General features: G+C 30.8%; 3 protein-coding genes and 2 non-coding genes across 5 annotated transcripts; all 5 read right to left on the bottom strand.

Moving 5' to 3' along the window:
• LOC110628765 lies at positions 1-1,717 on the bottom strand. The gene has a single exon (XM_021775566.2). The coding sequence runs from the start codon at positions 1,569-1,571 to the stop codon at positions 219-221; it is 1,353 nt and encodes a 450-aa protein (XP_021631258.1). The 5' UTR covers positions 1,572-1,717; the 3' UTR covers positions 1-218.
• A 5,284-nt stretch (positions 1,718-7,001) lies between these two features.
• Positions 7,002-7,086, bottom strand: TRNAM-CAU. The gene is given in 2 exon segments: positions 7,002-7,037; positions 7,049-7,086. It is a non-coding gene; the product is annotated as a tRNA-Met (tRNA).
• Positions 7,087-8,750: 1,664 nt separating this feature from the next.
• TRNAM-CAU lies at positions 8,751-8,835 on the bottom strand. The gene is given in 2 exon segments: positions 8,751-8,786; positions 8,798-8,835. It is a non-coding gene; the product is annotated as a tRNA-Met (tRNA).
• A 295-nt stretch (positions 8,836-9,130) lies between these two features.
• On the bottom strand, positions 9,131-11,354 carry LOC110627753. The gene is made up of 3 exons (XM_021774114.2): positions 10,927-11,354; positions 9,852-10,600; positions 9,131-9,780 (listed from the first exon to the last, which is right to left on the bottom strand). The coding sequence occupies exons 1-3, from the start codon at positions 11,212-11,214 to the stop codon at positions 9,249-9,251; spliced, it is 1,569 nt and encodes a 522-aa protein (XP_021629806.1). The 5' UTR covers positions 11,215-11,354; the 3' UTR covers positions 9,131-9,248.
• A 4,712-nt stretch (positions 11,355-16,066) lies between these two features.
• Positions 16,067-18,451, bottom strand: LOC110627413 (type-2 histone deacetylase 1). The gene is made up of 2 exons (XM_021773710.2): positions 18,000-18,451; positions 16,067-17,887 (listed from the first exon to the last, which is right to left on the bottom strand). Exons 1-2 carry the CDS (start codon positions 18,035-18,037, stop codon positions 16,441-16,443), a joined length of 1,485 nt encoding a protein of 494 aa, XP_021629402.1. The 5' UTR covers positions 18,038-18,451; the 3' UTR covers positions 16,067-16,440.
• Positions 18,452-19,581: the final 1,130 nt, after the last annotated feature.

Below are 19,581 nucleotides of genomic sequence, written 5' to 3' on the forward strand. Positions count from 1 at the left end.
TTTTTTTTTTATTTTGTATATATATATATTTTATTTATAATCTTTATGATAAACAAAGATTACATGAAATTTAATATTGAAAAATTTTTCTACTCTAGAATAATGCCATTGATCCTTCGCCAATGACAGCATGGTAACCCAGTAAAAGGGTTAAAAAAAAAAAAAAAGAGAAAAATTTATTACATGGCTTTAAAAAGATTTAAAAGAAAAAAAAAACACTAATTTTTCTTGCCCTCTTCACCGCCATCTTCCACGTAAGCCTTCTTTCTCCTATCAAATTTAGCAAGCAAGCAAATCACAAGGAAACACGCGGCATAAATCCCATGAACCTTCCAAGTGGCCTTGGGTGGCTGATGCAATACCACCCTATGGAACACCGCCACGTAGAAATGAAGCCCAACAGCAAACCCGACGAAGATCTGGCCCAGGCCCAGCAGTTTGGAGCCCAGCCCAGATTCTGTCGAAAACACCAAAATCAAGTACATCAAGAGCAACAAGAGGTACAAAATGTAGCCGAGCGTTTGCAGGACCATTAAACAGACGTATGTGGATTGCGAAGTAGCGTAGAAAAACCTCAAGGGCTCGAGCCCAGTGACTATAGAAGAGAGACAGAGAATGGAGAAGTAAATTGAGAGATAAACTTGAATGAAAATGACGATCTTTTGGATAGAGAAATAAGCTTTGATGCGGTTGAAGATTAGAGAAACAAGAAGAAGAGGGATTAAAATGAAAGCGAAAGAAACTACAGAGGCAACGATGGAAGCATATCTGTTGCCAACTATTGGCTTGAACCCTTTGGCCATTTCTTTGTTGGCTTTTGTGAGATACTTTTTAGAAGTCATTGAGATCTTCTCAATGTCTGGCAATAGAGATTGTTGAAATCTGGTTGGTAGATCTCTGAACTCAGCAACCAAATCATCATCCACTTCTAGATCAAGCCAACTGGGTTGCTTTTTTTCCTGGGTGGTTTTCTTCTGGTTACTGGGTTTTTTCTCTGTGGTTTTGAGTTGGTTCTTGGTTTGTTTCATGGATTCAGAATCACTCACAAGAGTTTTGGATCCTTTTGTTGATGTTTTGTTCTTGGGTGAGCTTACTTTGAGTAGATCTGAGGTTTTTTTAGTGGAAGCAGAAACATTTGAAGTGAAATTGAGCTTCTTGAGCTGTGAAGTGGAGTTGAGCTTCTTGAGCTGGGGAGTGGAGTTGAGCTTCTTAAGCTCAGACTTGGATGAGGTAGAAAGAGCTAGTTTTGTTGAATTTGAAGCTTTTGTAATCTTGGTTTGGTTCTTGGATGATAAGCTAGTTTTAAAGAGCTTAGTTTGGTTTTTTGAAGAAAGATTTGGTTTGATTAGCTTGGTTTGGTTCTTGGAAGATGAAGAATTGGTACCTTTTTTCTTGGGAATTAGCTGATCTTGATCTCTTTCCTCCTCTAACAATCTTCTTCTACCAAGAAACTGCTGGCTTTGAAGCTGAGAACCATCTGAGGAAGCAGAAAGAATGACAAAAGTAAACAGAAAGAAAACAAGATAAAGCAAAAACACCTGTCTGAAACTCAAGTACAAGATCGGAGCCATAGTTGTAAGAATCCTATGGCTGTCGGAAAAATCAATGGAGCTTGAGAGAAGATCCAGAAACTCCAAGACAGAGATAGAGAGGAATGGGTTTTTATAGTAAGAGGGAAAGAAGACGACTTTAGTCGAATGAGAAAGCAGTAGTAGAAAGAGATAAAGAGATCAGTCACATGGCACAAGTAGGATATTTAAAAAAAAATAATAATAAATAAATAAATAAAGTTGCCAAATAACGCGGTTTTAAGGTCCCGGTGTTGCTGCTGTGCTGCCTGCTGGCAAAGCGTAGGCCCATATGCAATAATGTAATTTGCTAATTGCTATTGATTTAAAAAAAATTACCATTTAATCTCTAAAATTCACTCTAACTACATAAGTTTTCTGTATGGTTCTTTGTGACTCACTAGTCTTGATTTTTCTTTTTTTTTTTTTCTTTTTTATAAAAAACGATCTGTATTAATTGATTAAAAAAAATATTATTATCCCTATTAAAAATTTCAAAAATATTCCGATCGTTACTTATAATTTTTATATAATAGGAATATTTTTCATATACAATCCAATCAATAGAAACACAAGATTTTAATTTTCGTATGAAATTTTTTACATTTTGATGGTTGTTTCTCAGTTATTATACAATGATTGGGAACAAACTTTTCGTTAATGTGGAAGAGTCATGTGTCTATTTATATAGTTGACTTTTTTTTTAAATTTTATTAATTCGATTATTTCAGAAAATAATATTTAATGGAGGTTTACTAGTTATTATGGTTTACGAAATCGTAATGACGACGTTAGTCTTACAACCTTATTCGAACTTTATATCGTATAAATTCCCTTTCATGACTTTATTTGGGAGATTTTAATAATTTATGATCGAGAGATGAGAAAACAATATGAGTATTTTTGCCAAATTATATTATACAGGATTTTAGTTTTGAATGATTATAAATATTTATTAGATTTTAAAACTGATATTTCTATTAAATGTATTCGTTGTAATATTACTCTAATTGCTCATATTTTAATTAAAAAATTTATTACAGATTGCGAATTACTGAGAAAATTTCTAAAATTCATTAATTAATTTTTTAATTTTAAAAAACATATTAAAATGATGTAACATAATTTATATTTAAGACTCTAATTTAAGATCACTGATTAATGAGAAAGGTGGCCCATACAAATTACATCTTCTGCACATAAAAACAAAGAAATTCATATATTCTATTATTTAACCGACCAACCGAATTCAATTTATTAGGCTTCCATTGAATTAAAGGCAATGAGTTTTGATTGTGTATTTAATATTTAATATGGGACAAAATATTTTAGTCCAATGAAATGCTTCAACATGTGATAATATGACAATAAAATGAATTTCCAAAAAAAATAATTAATTTCATAAAATTGGTGAGCCCATGTGTTCCTTCAAAGAATAGCAAAAATTTGACTGATTTAGAATTGGAATTTGTGTGGCAAAAGTCACTAAACAGAGTGTGGCTTGTCAATCATAGCACTGCTACTCTTGTTTGTTTGGTTGACGGAAAAATTTCAATGTGAAATCGTGGAAAGAGATGGAGCTTAGCTCACTAATGCAAATAAAAATAATGCATTTTCCTTTTAATTCTTTACCCACTGAATTATTTCCAAGTTGTATTATTTTAAAAAATTCTAATTCTTTCCACATATTTTATTGGGGAATTTCCTTTTTATTTTTTTAATTTGTCAGTGGCATTTGACCTATTTTTTTGTTAGATATATAAAATTATTTTCATATTCCGTATTTATAAATTGAAAGTTTTATTAAATAATTTTTTATACAAAAATAAAGTCAATTAAAAAAAATAATTTGAATTATGTCTGCTCATTATTATTTAAATATTTTTAACACAATAAATTATATATACTTTTCAACCAATGTGTATCAAATTGTATTTTTTATACTTATTTTTTAAGCAGTGGCGGAGCTATGAGCTTTCCTTGGACACCGATTGCGCTGCTGCGACACCTTCATCCCCTTCAAAGTATTTTTCGATCGCCGGTACGGTACGTGCGTACCGTACCTTCTTTCTACCCCTGTTTTTAAGACAATATTTTTTATACTTATTTTTTTTAAAAAAAAATAAAAAATCCTTGTTTAGCAAGAACCAATGTCTAAGCACATTAATGAAGGGGAGTTAGGACATTGAACTATGATGCGTGTTTTGACTTCTTGCAACTTTGGATCAAGATCTGTTTCAACACGATTGGATTTTATTTATTTATTTATTTAATAATTATAATATTTTATTTATTAAATTCATTAAATTTAACATAAGATTTTGATATAAAATTTAATAATATTCCTGAATTTAACCGATATTAATAAGAAAAAAAAAATAATTTATTTATTATTGAATTTACAAGGGAGTCTGCTCGTAGGTCTTAAGGGACCATTATTAAAAAATAGTTGAATAATAGGGTGTAATAATGGATTTATGCTTTCCCATATAGGGAAAATTAAATCAGGCATTTGGTTGCCATATCGTGATAAGAAATGTGGGACCTTAAAAAAAACTAGGGATCCTATGTAAGTTGTCCCACGATTATGCTGCTCCCGGCACCAGCGTAAAATCACCAATAGCGGCCGTCGGATCGTGGGACCTTGAATATTCTGTGCACTCGGATGCGGTTGATTCTCTATTTGTGAGATAAAAGGATATTTTCTTTTTTTTTATTAAAACAACAAGAGAACTGTTGAGCTTCTGGCGTCTGTGATGCGAGTTTTTTTAAAAAAATCCATAGAGAAAAGCAAATACAGAGCGATAGGAGTTAGCAGTATTCGATTTAAATAAAAAAATCGATCGAATTAATTTTTTATTTAATTCGGTTTGATTTAATTTTTAATTTTAAAAATTTCAGTTATTTTAATTCGGTTTGATTTTAATAAAAAAAAAATTAAATCGAACCGATTAGTGATAATAATATATTATTTTTAATAATATAGAGAAATTAAATTATATTAAGATTAAAATATTTTAATTAAATTTTAAAATATTAAAATAAAGTGTAAAAAATAAAAAAATTATTAAAAATTAAAATCGATCAAATCGAACCGAATCGAATTGAATCAGACCGATTTAATTTAATTCGATTTCTAATTAAAATCAATTTGATTTGATTTTTATAACTACTAAAATTTTAATTTTTAATTTATTTAATTCAATTCGATTTTAAATCGAACCAACCGAATTCTAACCCCTACGCGTACCCAAAACTAGCTATTAATGGAAGTGAAGAAAGTGCCATCCAAAAAAAAAATTTGTCTTTATGGCTTATTCTCTGGAGTCTCACTGCTGAGTTGGACGAATCATCTTATAATTCCGAGCCACAACTGCTACAAGTCACAGACTCCACCAATTGCAATAGTGTATTGTGTCTCAGCATGGGAAAGTTGATGGGAGTCCATATAAAATAAGAAAAAATTATTACTCTCTCGATTTATAATTTTTTTTATTTTATAATAATAGATGCATATAAATAAATAAATTTTATTTAAATTTTAAATATTAAAATTTATTTATTTATTTATTTATATCTTAATGGCGGTAAGTTTTATTAAAATGGAAGCTATAGAGGAGCGTTGGTAATGGAGATGATCCAAAAATTAATTACTTAGAGAATCGAGACCATGAACATGGATGAGGAGTGAGAGAGGGACAAACGGTGTGTCGGTGGCGGTGATCTAGCTTATGATGTTTAATTTCACATTTGAAACTTAATCAATGCTGGGATTCCTAACATTTATAATTTCAATTCATATCTTTGTCTCATTGTTATTATATTCATTGGTTGTCATTGTCTAATATTTCATGTAGAGTTCATTTTTCTTTAAAAAAAATTTCCCCAAAAAAATATTTGAGAATTAAAAAAAAAATAATTAGATTATCACAATCCTATAATTTAAAAAATGGGAATGGAAATTGAAAGAATAAAATTGAGATTTCTTAAATTTATTCAGATACACCTACTATCAAATTAAATCTATGAGTGATTTCGATATATATATAATATTAAATTTATTTCAATTATTTATAGTTGGCCCCTCAAATTATCGATGACATTTCAATCTTAAAAATATTTTTTAAAAAAATATTACTATTAAGGTATATTTTAAATGTCAATAAAAAATTAATTAAAATTTTATTTTAAATAGTTATTAATTGAAAACAACTAATAAAAAAATAATTGCTCATGTTTAAGTGCTAAACATTTTCTTCGTTTATATTACTGTTATTATTGTTATTAATAGTGTAATTGTCGGTTTCTGAAAAAAAAAAAGTATAATTACCGATGATTATAGAAAAAATGTTTTAGATTATTGTGGCATATGTATTCTTTAAAATTATGGACTGCATATAAATTTTTTTTTCTCCAACATACTATTATTATTTAAAGGGATTTTTTTTCATACGATAAAAATTAATAATTTATTTCAACACTTTAATTATATATTAATTTTATAAGTCTTGTTAAATACAATATACAATAAGGATGGAATGTTATAATTAGTATTAGAGCTACCATGCATCAAAAAAATTATGCAGAACAGATGGATCTGTAAAAAAATAATTACTCATATTAATTGATGTGAAGCGTCTAAAACACTAATAAAACATAATCTAAGATTAAAATTACTAAATAATTTAGATTAATTATTTTAGATCAAATAAAAAATAAAGTAATTAAATAATAATTATCTAAATTGGGTTTACATGGAATAAATATATAATAAAATCTACATGAACTTGCATAATTTACTATAGATTGATCCATCTAAGCAAGTATTTTCTTATTAAATTTTTATAAAAAAATCATAAGGTTCTTACACGAGTAAAAGTTATAAAATTTAAAATTTCTATAAACTTCTTTTTCCTGATAGATTTTGCTTACCAAATGCACCTTTAAAAAAGAGTTTTGAAATGCATGCATGCATGGACATTAAGCAACGGAATAAAAGTGTGAAACCTTTCTTTAATTTGTGCTTAATTCTATAATATATTGCCTTTAAAAAAAAGTGAAGAAAAAAGAGAAAAGAGAAACCTATAAGCACATGAAGCAGTGTGTGAAAGGTCATGCAGAAAAAGAACCTTATTGCTAATGCTCTCTACTCGTTTTAACAATAAAAATCAACGTTACTTTCTGGAGTTGGGCCCCCTAATTTCCATCTGATAATGACTTGTACATATAAAGCTTTATCAGAGGGGCCATCTCAAGTGTTAAGTTGTGGACCTGTTTCAGTAAAGCTACGCTGAATTTACAGTATTGGTTCTGATTTGGAAATGGATTGGTCTCTTTAGCAATATTGACTAAATTTGGCCAAAAAACAAAGGTGGCGAAATAAGCAAAAGCAAACTCATAGCTGAGGAGAGTAAAAATTAAAAATGTCTGTCATGGGGTGAGAGAGGCTCGAACTCTCGACCTCAGGATTACTCAGAAGCTATGAGACCTACGCGCTAGCCAACTGCGCCACCACCCCATTGTTGTTTATCGCTCTCGTTGAATCCATAAAATATCATGCGTGACCTAAACCAGCCTGGACCAATTTTGCTTCTTTTCTCACTATTCAGATTCATCCCTTTTGATTCTAAAACTTGTAGTTGTGAGTTATATTCTTCTCTCGAAGGAGATTCATCTCTTTTTAGTTGTTGCATTTCTGATTCTATCAAAGCACTCATCTCCTGATTTTTTGGATACATTGTAAGAAAAGAAAATTTATTATTTAATTTATATAATATTTATTTTATTTATAAAAATAAAATTATCAACCTCACTCAAATAAGAAAAGTGTTTAACTGCTCATGATCTAAAAATTTATTACTCTTGAGAATGGAGACATGCATGGATGAAGGAGGGAGAGAGAGCTAGAGTGTGTGGGTGGCAGTGATCTAGCTTATGATGTTCAGATTCCTAACATTTATAATCTCATTCTCAATAGTCGCCTGGTCTTTCATTTTGTTTTGTGATTCATATCTTTGTCTCATTTAACAAAAATAATCTCCATAATTAATATATATATATATATATATATAATATTTTAATTTAATTATTTTTATTTTGTAAATTTCTAAAAAATTAAAATTAATCATATTTTTGTACTGCAGTATATTTTGTAGGCATGTCATTTTATTTTTCTGTAATTATTTCAAGTGTAAAATTTTTTTAATTTTTATAAAATTAAAAGTAGTCACATTTCTGAAAAAAATTAAAATAATATACACAATTTTTTATATTTATTAGATAAAGTTAAATTAATATGTAGAGATTATTTTAATTTTTTAATTCGTATAAAATTTAAAAGTAGTCATGTTTTTTAAATAAAGTTAAAATAATATATGTAAAATATGTTTTATTTTTTTAATTTTTATAAAATTAAAATTAGTCATGTTTCTAAAAAAAAAATTATTTTAATTTTTTTTAATTTATGAAAAAATAAAAATAAAATTTTTATTTTAAAGTTAATTTTTTTTAGTTTACAAGATTTAAACATGTATAATTTATAAAATTAACTAGATGCTTTTTATTTTTTATTATTTTAAATGTAATTTTTAAATTTAATTATTTACTTATTTTTATTTAATTTTTATGATATTTTTTATTTATATTTTTGAGTTATGCTTTTTCACTTATGCTTTTATTATATTATAAAATTTATAGTTGAAACTTGAATATTTTTTATTTTATTTCATAATTAGTATAACATTAATTAGTTAAATTTATTTTAATAATGAATGAAATACATGATAATTAAAATTATAAAATAAATGATTGAAAATAGTTTGAATCTAAATTTAATCTAAAACAACCATTAAATACCTTTATATAATTCGACTGAATTCAAAATATACAATAATTTTATTATTAACTTTTAATTATAATAAATTTTATGAATATTATTATACTTAATGATTCTTAGAGTTTTTTTGTATATGCATTAATTCCTGATAATTAAATTTTCCTCATTTAACCGTAAATATAACTTATAAAAATTATTTCTTCAACCCTTTAATTTAGTTTAACAAAAAAATTTTATTTTTTTTTCCTATGTGAAAATAATTTTAATTTCCATCCCAAGAAGTAATTAAAAGAATTTTCTTATGAATGTGAAACATTTTAAAAATTATATAGGAAAAATAAAAAGCATGGGGTGAGAGAGGCTCGAACTCTCGACCTCAGGATTACTCAGAAGCTATGAGACCTACGCGCTAGCCAACTGCGCCACCACCCCTGGGATGCTCAACCCTCTTGTTGATAAATATTTAGAATGACCGTTCTGAGTTGATTTGGTTCTAGTTCCAGCCATGAACCGGAATCAGCCCGTGGAAATGTCTTGTTTGAGAAGATGTATTAACGTCATAGTATTTCTAAATGATTATTCCTCGAAAATAAAGCTTTGTTCATTTCGGGTTTTAGCCAGTCGATTTCGTTATAGATTCTGTATCAATAATAATATAATATATATATTTTAACAAGTTCAAATTTGATTAACTCTTCTTCCTTCCGAAAAAATACACTTGTCACAGTTTCGTGAATAAATCATAAGATATAATTCTGCTTAGAAAAATTTTATATATGGTAAGCATTCTGGGAGTGTATAGAGAAAAACAATAGACAGTAACCAGCTTCTGCATGGCGGGTTCATCAGTCTCCTAATCTAGAGAATGTTAGCTGATGATCAAGTAAAGCCTTCTCATCACTATCATCCAAATCAATGGACTCATCCATCCCATACTCCAACCCAATGTTACTTCTTTTCTCACTATTCAGATTCAGCCCTTTTGATTCTGAAACTTGCAGTTGTGAGTATTCTTCTCTTGAAGGAGACTCATCTGTCTCTAGTTGTTGCATCTCTGATTCTATCAAAGCACTCATCCTTGCACGCTCTCGGTCTCTCGGGTACGTGCAGTAGAGGAAGGAATAGATGGAGCAACACAAAGCCATTGGAATGCCAATTGCTGTGTACAGTGCCTTGGCAAGAGATGCTGCATTTTCTCTATCTCTTTCAACTTTCATTCTGTCTGATGATGTTCTGGGAATTTTATAACCATAAACATGCTGAGCCAAAATCCCAACTACTGGAGGTGCAAATGAAGAGAGTATCGATTCGAATGATCGATCCAAAGCATAGATGCTTGTTCGAGATTTCTCAGGCACTATCTCTGCAAAAATTGGACTGGCGACACACGTTCATAAGCATATAAACATTTCCAAATTCTATTACTAAACAGTTTAAGGAATACATACTTGTTTGTTGCTGGACCATTCCAGGATATGCACAGGCCCATGATGAACAAGAACAGACCATGAGTAAATGTTGTGGAAGGATCATCTGGCAATACCAGAAGCAAAACTGCTGCTAAAGGAACAGCGGAACCAGAGCTTATCTGTGACAGGATTATCCTCCCAGAATTGGGGAAGCATTTAGCAAGGATGTCCCCCATCATTCCTCCAAATAGACCACCAAGGGAACAGGCAATCACAAAAAGAGTCATAAGGAATGCTGTCTTTTCATGGGAGAATCCAATAAGTTCTAACCACATAGGAGTAAATGATAAAGCTGACCAAGGAATTGATCCAGAGACACCTTGAGCCACAAGTATCTGGAAAGATGGTAACTTCATTACCAAGTTTGCTTCTCTTATCAGGTCCTTAAGTTCTGAAACAAAGGTCTCAGAGTTTTGGTCCCTGGATTTATTATCAGTAGCAGAAAAGCGAGGGTCAATGGCAAAGAGCCAGACCAGAGTACCAACTACTACACTTACTATGCCAACCAAAATGAAAGCAACTCGCCAACCAGGAATCCCCATGAATGATGTGGAGGCTAAGAGTACAGAACAGAGCCCTCCGAGGATGGAGCCAAGATTTCCTGCTAGCTGCAGCCATCCAAATGCCATACCACGATTGGTTTCTTCAGTGGAATCAGCTACAAGGGACTGAATAGCAGGTATGACTATGGCAAGTCCAATTCCATTCAGCCCTCTTGAAACTGCCACCTAATTTACCCAATTCAATAACACTGTCAGCCATACCTAATTACCTATCCAGGAGACAGAAACCTTGAACAATTGATAGAATTTGTTCAAATGCTACAGCTACGGTTTTAAAACCCCATTTGACAACCTTTTCTGTCAAATGCTTTTTGATTTGATTATTACAGATCTTTATACAAGACTATGAAAATAAATGAACGTGGTCAACTCTATAAAACAACATCACAGATGGGTAACTTCAGGTTTTAACAGAGAAATTAAAGACTTCAAAACCACAATGAAGAGATAAAAGTAAAATAAAGCAAAAGAAACGGAAAAAAGAAAAAGACCTGAAAGAAGGTGGAGGATATGGCGACGAGGAAGGTGGCAGCAGCCCAAAGAAAAGTACCGAGGGCAATAACATGGGCACGATTGTGACGGGAAGCAAGGTAAGCTGCTAATGGATAGCAAGAAGATTGAACTATAGATCTAAAGAGAGTAAGCGAACCCAGCCCAGTGGGATCTGTATGTAGAGCAGCACCCACTTCTTTATACACACCGGGCAGCAGTGACTCATCGGCTCGCTCCATAATCGCCGCAAGATTCACAAGCACCAAACTCATGGTCTCTTGTTTCATTGTTGAGGTCTCTGTGCAATCAAAGATCCACTGTTTCAGTTCCAAAGATACAGGATCCTGTGATTCCTTTGCTCTGTTAGGACACTGGGAGAGACGTTGACTTGCGGTTTCAACAGTGGGACAGTTTCTGGGCCTTCGATAGGTTAAGATTAGGTGGAGGCCGAGAATGACGTGTACTTATCTTTGACTTTGATTATTTTACAATTAATATAAATTAAAAAAGAATGCATAAAAATTAAAAAATTATTCTACGTTGAGTGTTTTTATTAATTATTTGAGGGGACGAAATAGATATTTTCCAATCTCAGAAGGCCTAAACTTGTTGGGTAAAGTCCACATAGTGGCATTAATGTATTTTTCCGAGCCCAAACATTAATACTATTCAAGAAGTTAACATCAGCCCATTAAGGATTACCCTTTCATAACTATTATAAATAAATATGCAAAATAAAATAAAAGTAAGAATATTTAATTAAATTTTAAAAAGTTTTAGGTCGAATGCTCAAATCTCTAATTTTTTATTAAAAATATTATTTTATTTCTTCAATTTTTTAAAAAAATAATATTATATTAATAAATTATTAAATACTATGCTGTATAGTGAATATATTAAATATTTGAATAAAAATTATATTTATAGATTTAATTTGATAATAAATATATTTAATTAAATTGAAGAGGTGTGAGCTCTTTAATTTTCATTTTTTTAAATAAATATTTAAATAAAAATTAAATGAGAAAATAGAAAGGAAAAATCACAGAGAAAGGTGAGGTATCGAAAAGATAAAGAGAAAAGTCAATCGAGGAGTGGGGTAAAAAGGACAAAATAGTCAACGGCGGTCTGTTTGTCACATAGGTTGGGCCCAAGGAGCCTTTTACGGCCCGTTGAATGGGTCCCACAACTTGTTTCATCTGTTTTCAGCTTTTGTACTCCCTCAGGCCCCTGCTCTGCACTCTTGCTATCCCATATTCGCTTATTTTGATTTAAAATAAAGTGATTTTATTTTATTACAAAATTAATTATAATTATATTTTTTTATTATAATTTAGAAAAAATAATTATTTTTTTGAACAACAATATTTTATGGAAAATATATTAAACTAATGAAAAAGAGTGGGGGAAGTTTAGGAGGCAAACACTAAGGAGATAGAGTGGGACCCAAAGAATTATGTGAGGCTACTTAGCTGAGTGAATGAGTGAGCATGATTCCATTAATATTGGGGGGGGCCTCATTGAAAATGGCATGATGAAGGGGGGAGCAGCCATCATGATGCTAAGGATGGTTGCCTTTGATTAAGCCCCACTCATCCTACCTTTTCATTTGTCTCTCTTTCTTGCATATTCTCTCTATTTTTTTTCACTCTTACATGGGCCTATAGCAAATCTCAATAGTTCTCAAAGTATGGAGAAATTGATGGTAAAAAAAAGAAATGATTTGGAGATTTTGCTTAGGGGCATGGCATGCTATTGCTATTAATGAATGCCTTTTTCATCACTAGCTTATCATGTGGGAAATCAGAAAAATCAATCTTTTTCTTTAAATTCAAAATCATGCATTGATAATTATGCAAAAGTTTTTTTTTTTCTGGGTCAGAGCAAAATTATTGTATCATGAGATTTATTTCTTAAATTAAAATAATATTCAGTTCAAACAAAAAAGTCGATCGAACTGAATTAATTTAAAAATTAAGTTCGATTCAGTTTTTAATTTTAAAAATTTTAATTATTTTAGTTCAGTTTGATTTTAATAAAAAAAAAAGAATCGAATTGATTAATAATAATAATATATTATTTTTAATTATATAAGGAGAATATATCATATTGAAGTTAAAATATTCTAATTAAATTTTAAAATATTAAAAAATAAAAAATTTATTAAAAATTTAAATTGAATCAAATCGATTCGATTCGATTCGATTTCTGATTAAAATTAATTCGATTTAATTTTTATAAATATTAAAATTTAATTTTAAATTTATTCAATTCGATTCGATTTGAAATCGAATCAATGGAATGGTGATCAAATTACATGATTTTGGGTTACGGCCTTAAAATCTAATTTGGAGGTTAATTAGTTGATTTTGAAGAGGTTGAAAAGGGACATTTAGCTTTAAATGGAAACTGTCTTAGAGTTTAAAACAGTAGTGGCAGACAAATGTGGACTTCATGAAAATTACCTGTGACCCACATTGAGACTGACAGGTTATAATGCCAAGATTTTAAGCAAGTAAAAGTTAAAAAAAGCAAAAAAAAAAATATTGTGGCATCATAGAAACTTAAAAAAAATTAAATTTAAAAAAAAATTAAAATAATTAAATTTATGTAATTGATTGGAATTTTGGATTATGATTGAATAGTTTAACCACTATTGTGGCATCATAGAAACTTCATTGGTTCAACAATAAAACATCATGATATAAAAGCTAATTAACATGATCTCCATCATGATCTAGTTGCTGTTGAGCCATCTTAATTTTACTTTAAGAAGGGACCACTCAACAAAATTGAAAAGAATTAATTTAAAAATAAATCTACCAATAAATAAATATCTTCAATATATATATAATTTTTTTATAATTTTGAACTTGGGTATGCTTAGATCCTTGGCTATTGTTCTTTCTCAAATTAGGGAATTTTTTTTAATATAATAGTAACAGTCAAAAAGTAACAGGAATGAATTTTGTTTCATTACCAAAAATGATATTATTATTATTCAAATTGAAGAAATGGGTATGTAATATATAGTATTTTAATTAAGCTGAATGGAGATGATGATATCTGAAGATAAAATATAAAAAATAATGGTATTGAAGAAATAGGAAAGCTTGTCTTGTTGCAGAATTTTTTTTTGAAAGGGAATGGTTTCATGTGAGGAGAGAATGGAGGTAGCCTTTTGGTTAGGATGCCAAAAGTTGAATATCTTTTTAGAGTTTGGCCCAAAATTGTAGGGCATTTCTTGATTTATTATTTATATATATAAAGAGAGAATGATGCCTTTGCCTGTTAAGTTGGGGCATAGTTTCAGGAATTGAGATAACCCTGTAGCTGTGGGGGAGAGAGATAGTTTGGCAAATAGCAAAGGCTATTTCACTGGCATGGGCCACCATCATCCTGAAAAGAAAGTGCCACAATGTTCATAACAGCCTTTCCCTATTCATGACCACTTTCTATTCCCTAGTCTTTCTCCTTTCTCCTTCTGTCGATCCTCGGCTGTGTTGAACCGCAATCTTTCTGCAAGTAGAGTGCGACGCAATCTAAAGAAAAATTTTGACTTAATTTTTTTTTTTAGGTCGTGTCGATCGAATTTTAAGAATTTAAAATTTTTTTAATTTATTCTTTAGATCTAATTAAATACGCAATTTAAAGAAAAATTTTGACTTAATTTTTCTTTTTAGATCGTGTCGATCGAATTTTAAGGATTCAAAATTTTTTAATTTATTCTTTACACACTTAATGATGATGGTGGTTTTTTTTTAAAGTTTTTAATAAAGCAAATGGGGATTCAAAATTTTTTGAAAGTATAGCATTATTAGGGATGGCAATCCCATAATTCAAAAATTTATACACAAAAGACTGAATTTGCAATGTGAATAATTGGAAGTGAAAAACATCATGATCTATCAATCAATGAGATGAAAAAAAGATGATAAACTTTTGAGAGAGAGAGTTTGATAATGATAACGGTTGCAGAGGAGTGCTTGGATTTGTAGCTTTTTCTCTTATTTTGAGATTGTCTTTGAGACATCATTCTGCTTATTGTCATTTCTCTATTTTCCATTTTGGCGGGAAAATTACTTCTCTTTTTGTCAATGTTTCACAAAATTAAAAGCTCACAAAATGTTTTTTCCACTTTTATATTTCATTATATGCAATATAAAAAAGATATAAATTTTATTTATAATAATTTTATAATTATTAATAAAATATTATTATCTAAATAGTGATTAAATTGGGTATATTCATGCTATAAAGATTATATTTATTTATTTATATTGGGAAATAAATATTTAATTATTATGCTAAATATTAATAGAAATGTCCAATCAAAATCATGAAAGGGGAGAAATTGCTTATGGGCTGTTGTGAACCTAACTTGCAAAAAAGGATTTTTCATGCCAAGCAACAACAACACATGTGAAGCTTCCCATTATTAGACAGACCTCTTTGCTGAGTGATTAGTTTTTATGAATTATAATATCAACACAGTTGGATAATCGGTCAAAGCTAAAAAAAAAAAATTCTTTTTATTTTTTTAAAATTAATTATAATTCTTTAAAAAATGAGTGGTATGCAATTAATAAAGAGAATATACTTACTTCAAGAATATTAAATAAATTTTTGTGAAAAACAAATTACCTCCAGACATGTACAATTAAAAAGTCAATTATGAAAAAAAACAAAAAAAACTCACGAGGAGATATTTGATTTATATTTATTTTTTTAAAAAAAACACAAATCTCAACAAAAACTAGATTGCGGCCGGCGGCTAAGGATTCCTCAAATCTCGCCACCAATCACTCCAATCCTTCACATAATTTCTTCAAGTTAAGAAATTCATGAGGGTGTATCAGCTCATCGAGCGAATAGCATTATCTTAAGTAATTAAAAAAATTAAAAATAAATTTAAATTTGATTTCAACTTTCATATATGATGAGTAATTTTATTTTTAAACATTTAATAATTTCTCTATTGCTAGAAGCTTAGAACTACCATTTTTTTTCCAAGCTTGTTCTTAAATTTATAAAATATTAAGAAGAAATAAACAATGATAGTTATGGTACGAGGAAGGAACACAGAGTTTGAGATGGGTTAGTTAAGTCGGTTTTATGACAACAGTCAAAATCACCATGTATGAAATTAACCCCATTATCAAATTCTATGTAATGCAAGGATGTTTCTGTAAGAAATATACAAAAATCCCTAAAAAAAACAAAGAAGATGAAGGCGAGGCTATTAATTTTTTTACATTATAATTAGGAAAAGAAAAGAAAAGAAAAGAAAAGAAAAGAAAAGAAAATATATAGTGTCTAATTATGGTGAAATTAAGTCACGGTTAAGGTGGAGAGACAGAAAAAATATTCTTCTCTTTCATGCAGCAAGGATACTCACCATCATTTTTGCTTTTGCTTCATTCTCTTCGTGATGGGCTCTCTCTCATTGTGATCAAACTTGTTAATGGTGATAATATATAATTTATATCTATATCTATATGTATATTATATTCCTAATCTGAAGAACAAATCCATGATTCCACCATACCTTCACTTCTTGCAGCACTCACATTCTCTGGCCCCTTATCGCCGTGAAAATCTGATGAAGAAGCCGAGTAGTTTACCTTCCCATTGGCAACTCTTTGCTGTGAGTTACTGTAATTACCATTAATGGACATTAACAGACCTTGATCACCCTCGTTTGATCCCACTCCATCTCCCCAGTTTGCAGGGTTGCTGTTGTTGTTGTTGCTCTCGTTTCTTCGCAGTGTTGTGTTTGGTGACGACGTAACTATATTTTGGAGTCCTGTGAGATTCGTGCTAACATGACCATGGCTCAAACCGAACTCTTCCAGAACACCCATTTTCAGATGCGAATCATTTGATGGAATGTCTAAAGACGCTTGTTGTGTTTTTGAGGTGTCAAGAATGGTTGAATTGGGAAGTGGGTATTTAGGAAGAAGAGAGTGGAGATTGAGAATTGGGTTTTGCATGTTGATGTTGAGTAGATTCTGTGGCTGCTGCTTCAGAAGTCCTAAATCAGAAGATAGCTGGTAGTTAATGGAAGTTGAAGAATTGATGTTAGTTGTGGTAGTGGAAGCTATAGCATCGACCATAGAAGTAGAAAAAGATGAGGACGACGAAGACGAAGAAGAGAGAAATGGAGGGAGTGGTTGGAATTTTTGGGCGAATGGTCTCAAAAGATAAGGAGGTGTTGGGGATTCCAAATGGGGAGTTGATCTCAAAGTAGAAGCAGTGCCAAATAGATCAAGCCTGCTTCTTGGGAAAGGCGAGGACGTGAATGGTGGTGCAGGGATGCCAGTGAACTCCTGAACCATGGCTCGGAAATTAGTGGTGTCTGTGGTCAAAACAGTGGTTGGTGCACGCCTGGAAGCTCTGGATCTCTTCTTAGGATTACGAATAATATTGGTGCCGCTGCTGGTGGTGGTGGCTGTCTGATCATTCGAACCCGAAGCTGAACTCGGACCTCTTGCAGCAGTTTCTGGTCCCTGGGGGATCTGTGCAGAAGGAAAAGTGGCTCTACTTTGTGGTTGGTTGGTGAAAAATTGTTGGGTTGGTGAGGATGGGGCTATTAAAGCACCAAGATCGGTGCAATTCGGCTCAGATCTTAAGTTTTTCGACCAGACCATATCAAGGTTGAGGAATGAATTTGGGTTAGTGAGCGGCGGCGGTGATCTTGATGAGGATAAAGGATCAAAGAAGTTTGATAAGAGGTCAAACATGGATGATGAAGAGGAGTGATGATGGGTTTGGTGGTGGTGGTGGTCAGGTGGTGGTGGTGGCTGTGGTGGTGGTGGGTTGGGCATGGGACCAACATGGCTTAATGGGTTGTTATTGTTGTTGAAGAAAGCTGAGATAGACTCGGCGCGTGAATCATACTCCTCATCTCCACCAGTACTCGAGGATTGGATACTTCCACTATTTCCAGAATCCATTTTGCTTCAATACACAAACACAGAGACACAGAGAAAGAGAGAGATAAAAGGAAAGAGGTGATGAGAGACAGAGATATGGAGAGAGATATGCAGAAAGATTTTGCTTGCTTACTTACACAGACTCATTTAAGAGAGAAGCTACAAAACATGGCATATGAGAGAGAGAGAGATCTTCTGGAAGAATAGAGCTATCAGAAAGTACCCAAGTTGTCTTTAAAGCTCTGATCTGCAAAGAAGACAGTGTTTGGCTTGCTTTTATTTTGTCTTTGGGAAAAAAGGGTATGTGTAAAGAAGAGAATAAACACCCCACGGATCATGAAAATTGATGGTTGCAGCAGGACACAGAAATTTTTTTGAAAAAAAAAACAACAACAAGAAGAAGAAGTTAAAAATGAATTAGGGTTTTGTTCCACGGCGGAAAGAGACAGAGAGAGCGGTGGTTTTCTCTCAAGGGTGGTGGTGGTGGTGGTGGTGGTGGGAATTATCCGCTGGTCAAAGTATGTGAGAATTGTGGTTTTGATTTGCTGTGTGAAGCAAAGAAGAAAAATCTCATGTGATTAAAAGCTGTTGAATTCTCTATGAGCTTCTTTATATTAATTTTTTTTTTAAAAAAAATTAAAATTATATTTTTAAGGAATATATTTAGATGGGCAAGCAACCAAATTGGAGTGATATGTATGGTTGTTGAATGGTATAAAGCAGAAGGATGAGAATTAACACCATTAATTTTCCTAATTAGATAAAAATTGCAAACTAATTAATCAATTTAATTAATTAATTAATAATCTAATATTATCTTAGATTTTATGTCATGCTTTCAGGGGTTAGGTTTAGGTTTAATGATTGCCAAAGTTATTAATTTCAAACACTTTTGCTTTTTACATGCCATTAATTATTAATTAATTTCCGCCATAAAATAACTATTACTTTCACCTACCATTTAAATTTTATTTATTCATTTAATAAAATTAATTAATACACTTAATTATAAAAAAAATATTTTTTTTATTAATTAGCAATTAAAAATAAGATAGATGGATAGATCGGTTCAACAATATCATAAGTTGCTGCAACCATCAAAACCAAAGGAGTGGCAAAAAAATTAATTTTATTAATGCTAAATTAATTATTTTAAATATTAATAAATCATATGTTAAGAGGATTTTTTTTTTTAATTGTTGAATTTGCTGTCAGTTTGTTGGATAGTTAGGGGTATAATTAAAGAGGGATAATTAGAGCCACGTGGCAAGATTTATCTCAAATCATTTACCTAATTATGTCTAATCTAAGTTACTTGCAGTAGTGAAATTTTTATGAAACATGGATTGAAAAGACACAGTGCAAATGCAATCCTTTTCAATCAATAATGTTGTGCTTCTCTTCTCATGACACATTCGAACCGTTGAATTGATAGGGATCTATTCTCTCAATAATTTCACCCTCCATCATTAATCTTTCTCTTCAAATGGATAACCCAATATTGCAATCAAAGAGTGGGTCCCTTATAATCAGGCAATCAAAAAATATTTATTTAGATCTAATCATACCGAATCGAATTAATTATATGATATAAATAAATAATTCGTTATCAAAAAATAAAATCTACTTTTGATGGTGTGTGCAAATGAAATCAGTTTCCCACTCCTTCACTGCAAGTTACAAAAGAAACGAGGTTAATTGGACGATGAATTGTCTGAC

The sequence above is a fragment of the Manihot esculenta genome, chromosome 12, assembly GCF_001659605.2.
Source record: "Manihot esculenta cultivar AM560-2 chromosome 12, M.esculenta_v8, whole genome shotgun sequence".
Classification (NCBI taxonomy): domain Eukaryota; kingdom Viridiplantae; phylum Streptophyta; class Magnoliopsida; order Malpighiales; family Euphorbiaceae; genus Manihot; species Manihot esculenta.

What these genes read in the sequence shown, in the direction of transcription:
- LOC110628765 (XM_021775566.2), bottom strand. Translation starts at nt 1,571, where the DNA reads ATGGCTCCGATCTTGTACTTGAGTTTCAGACAGGTGTTTTTGCTTTAT.
- LOC110627753 (XM_021774114.2), bottom strand. Translation starts at nt 11,214, where the DNA reads ATGAAACAAGAGACCATGAGTTTGGTGCTTGTGAATCTTGCGGCGATT. An exon ending in TATCCTCCACCTTCTTTCAG is followed by an intron (nt 10,601 to 10,926) that starts GTCTTTTTCTTT and finishes TGGGTAAATTAG; the next exon opens with GTGGCAGTTTCAAGAGGGCT. An exon ending in AATGGTCCAGCAACAAACAA is followed by an intron (nt 9,781 to 9,851) that starts GTATGTATTCCT and finishes GTGTGTCGCCAG; the next exon opens with TCCAATTTTTGCAGAGATAG.
- LOC110627413 (XM_021773710.2), bottom strand. Translation starts at nt 18,037, where the DNA reads ATGCCATGTTTTGTAGCTTCTCTCTTAAATGAGTCTGT. An exon ending in TCTCTCTTAAATGAGTCTGT is followed by an intron (nt 17,888 to 17,999) that starts GTAAGTAAGCAA and finishes TGTGTATTGAAG; the next exon opens with CAAAATGGATTCTGGAAATA.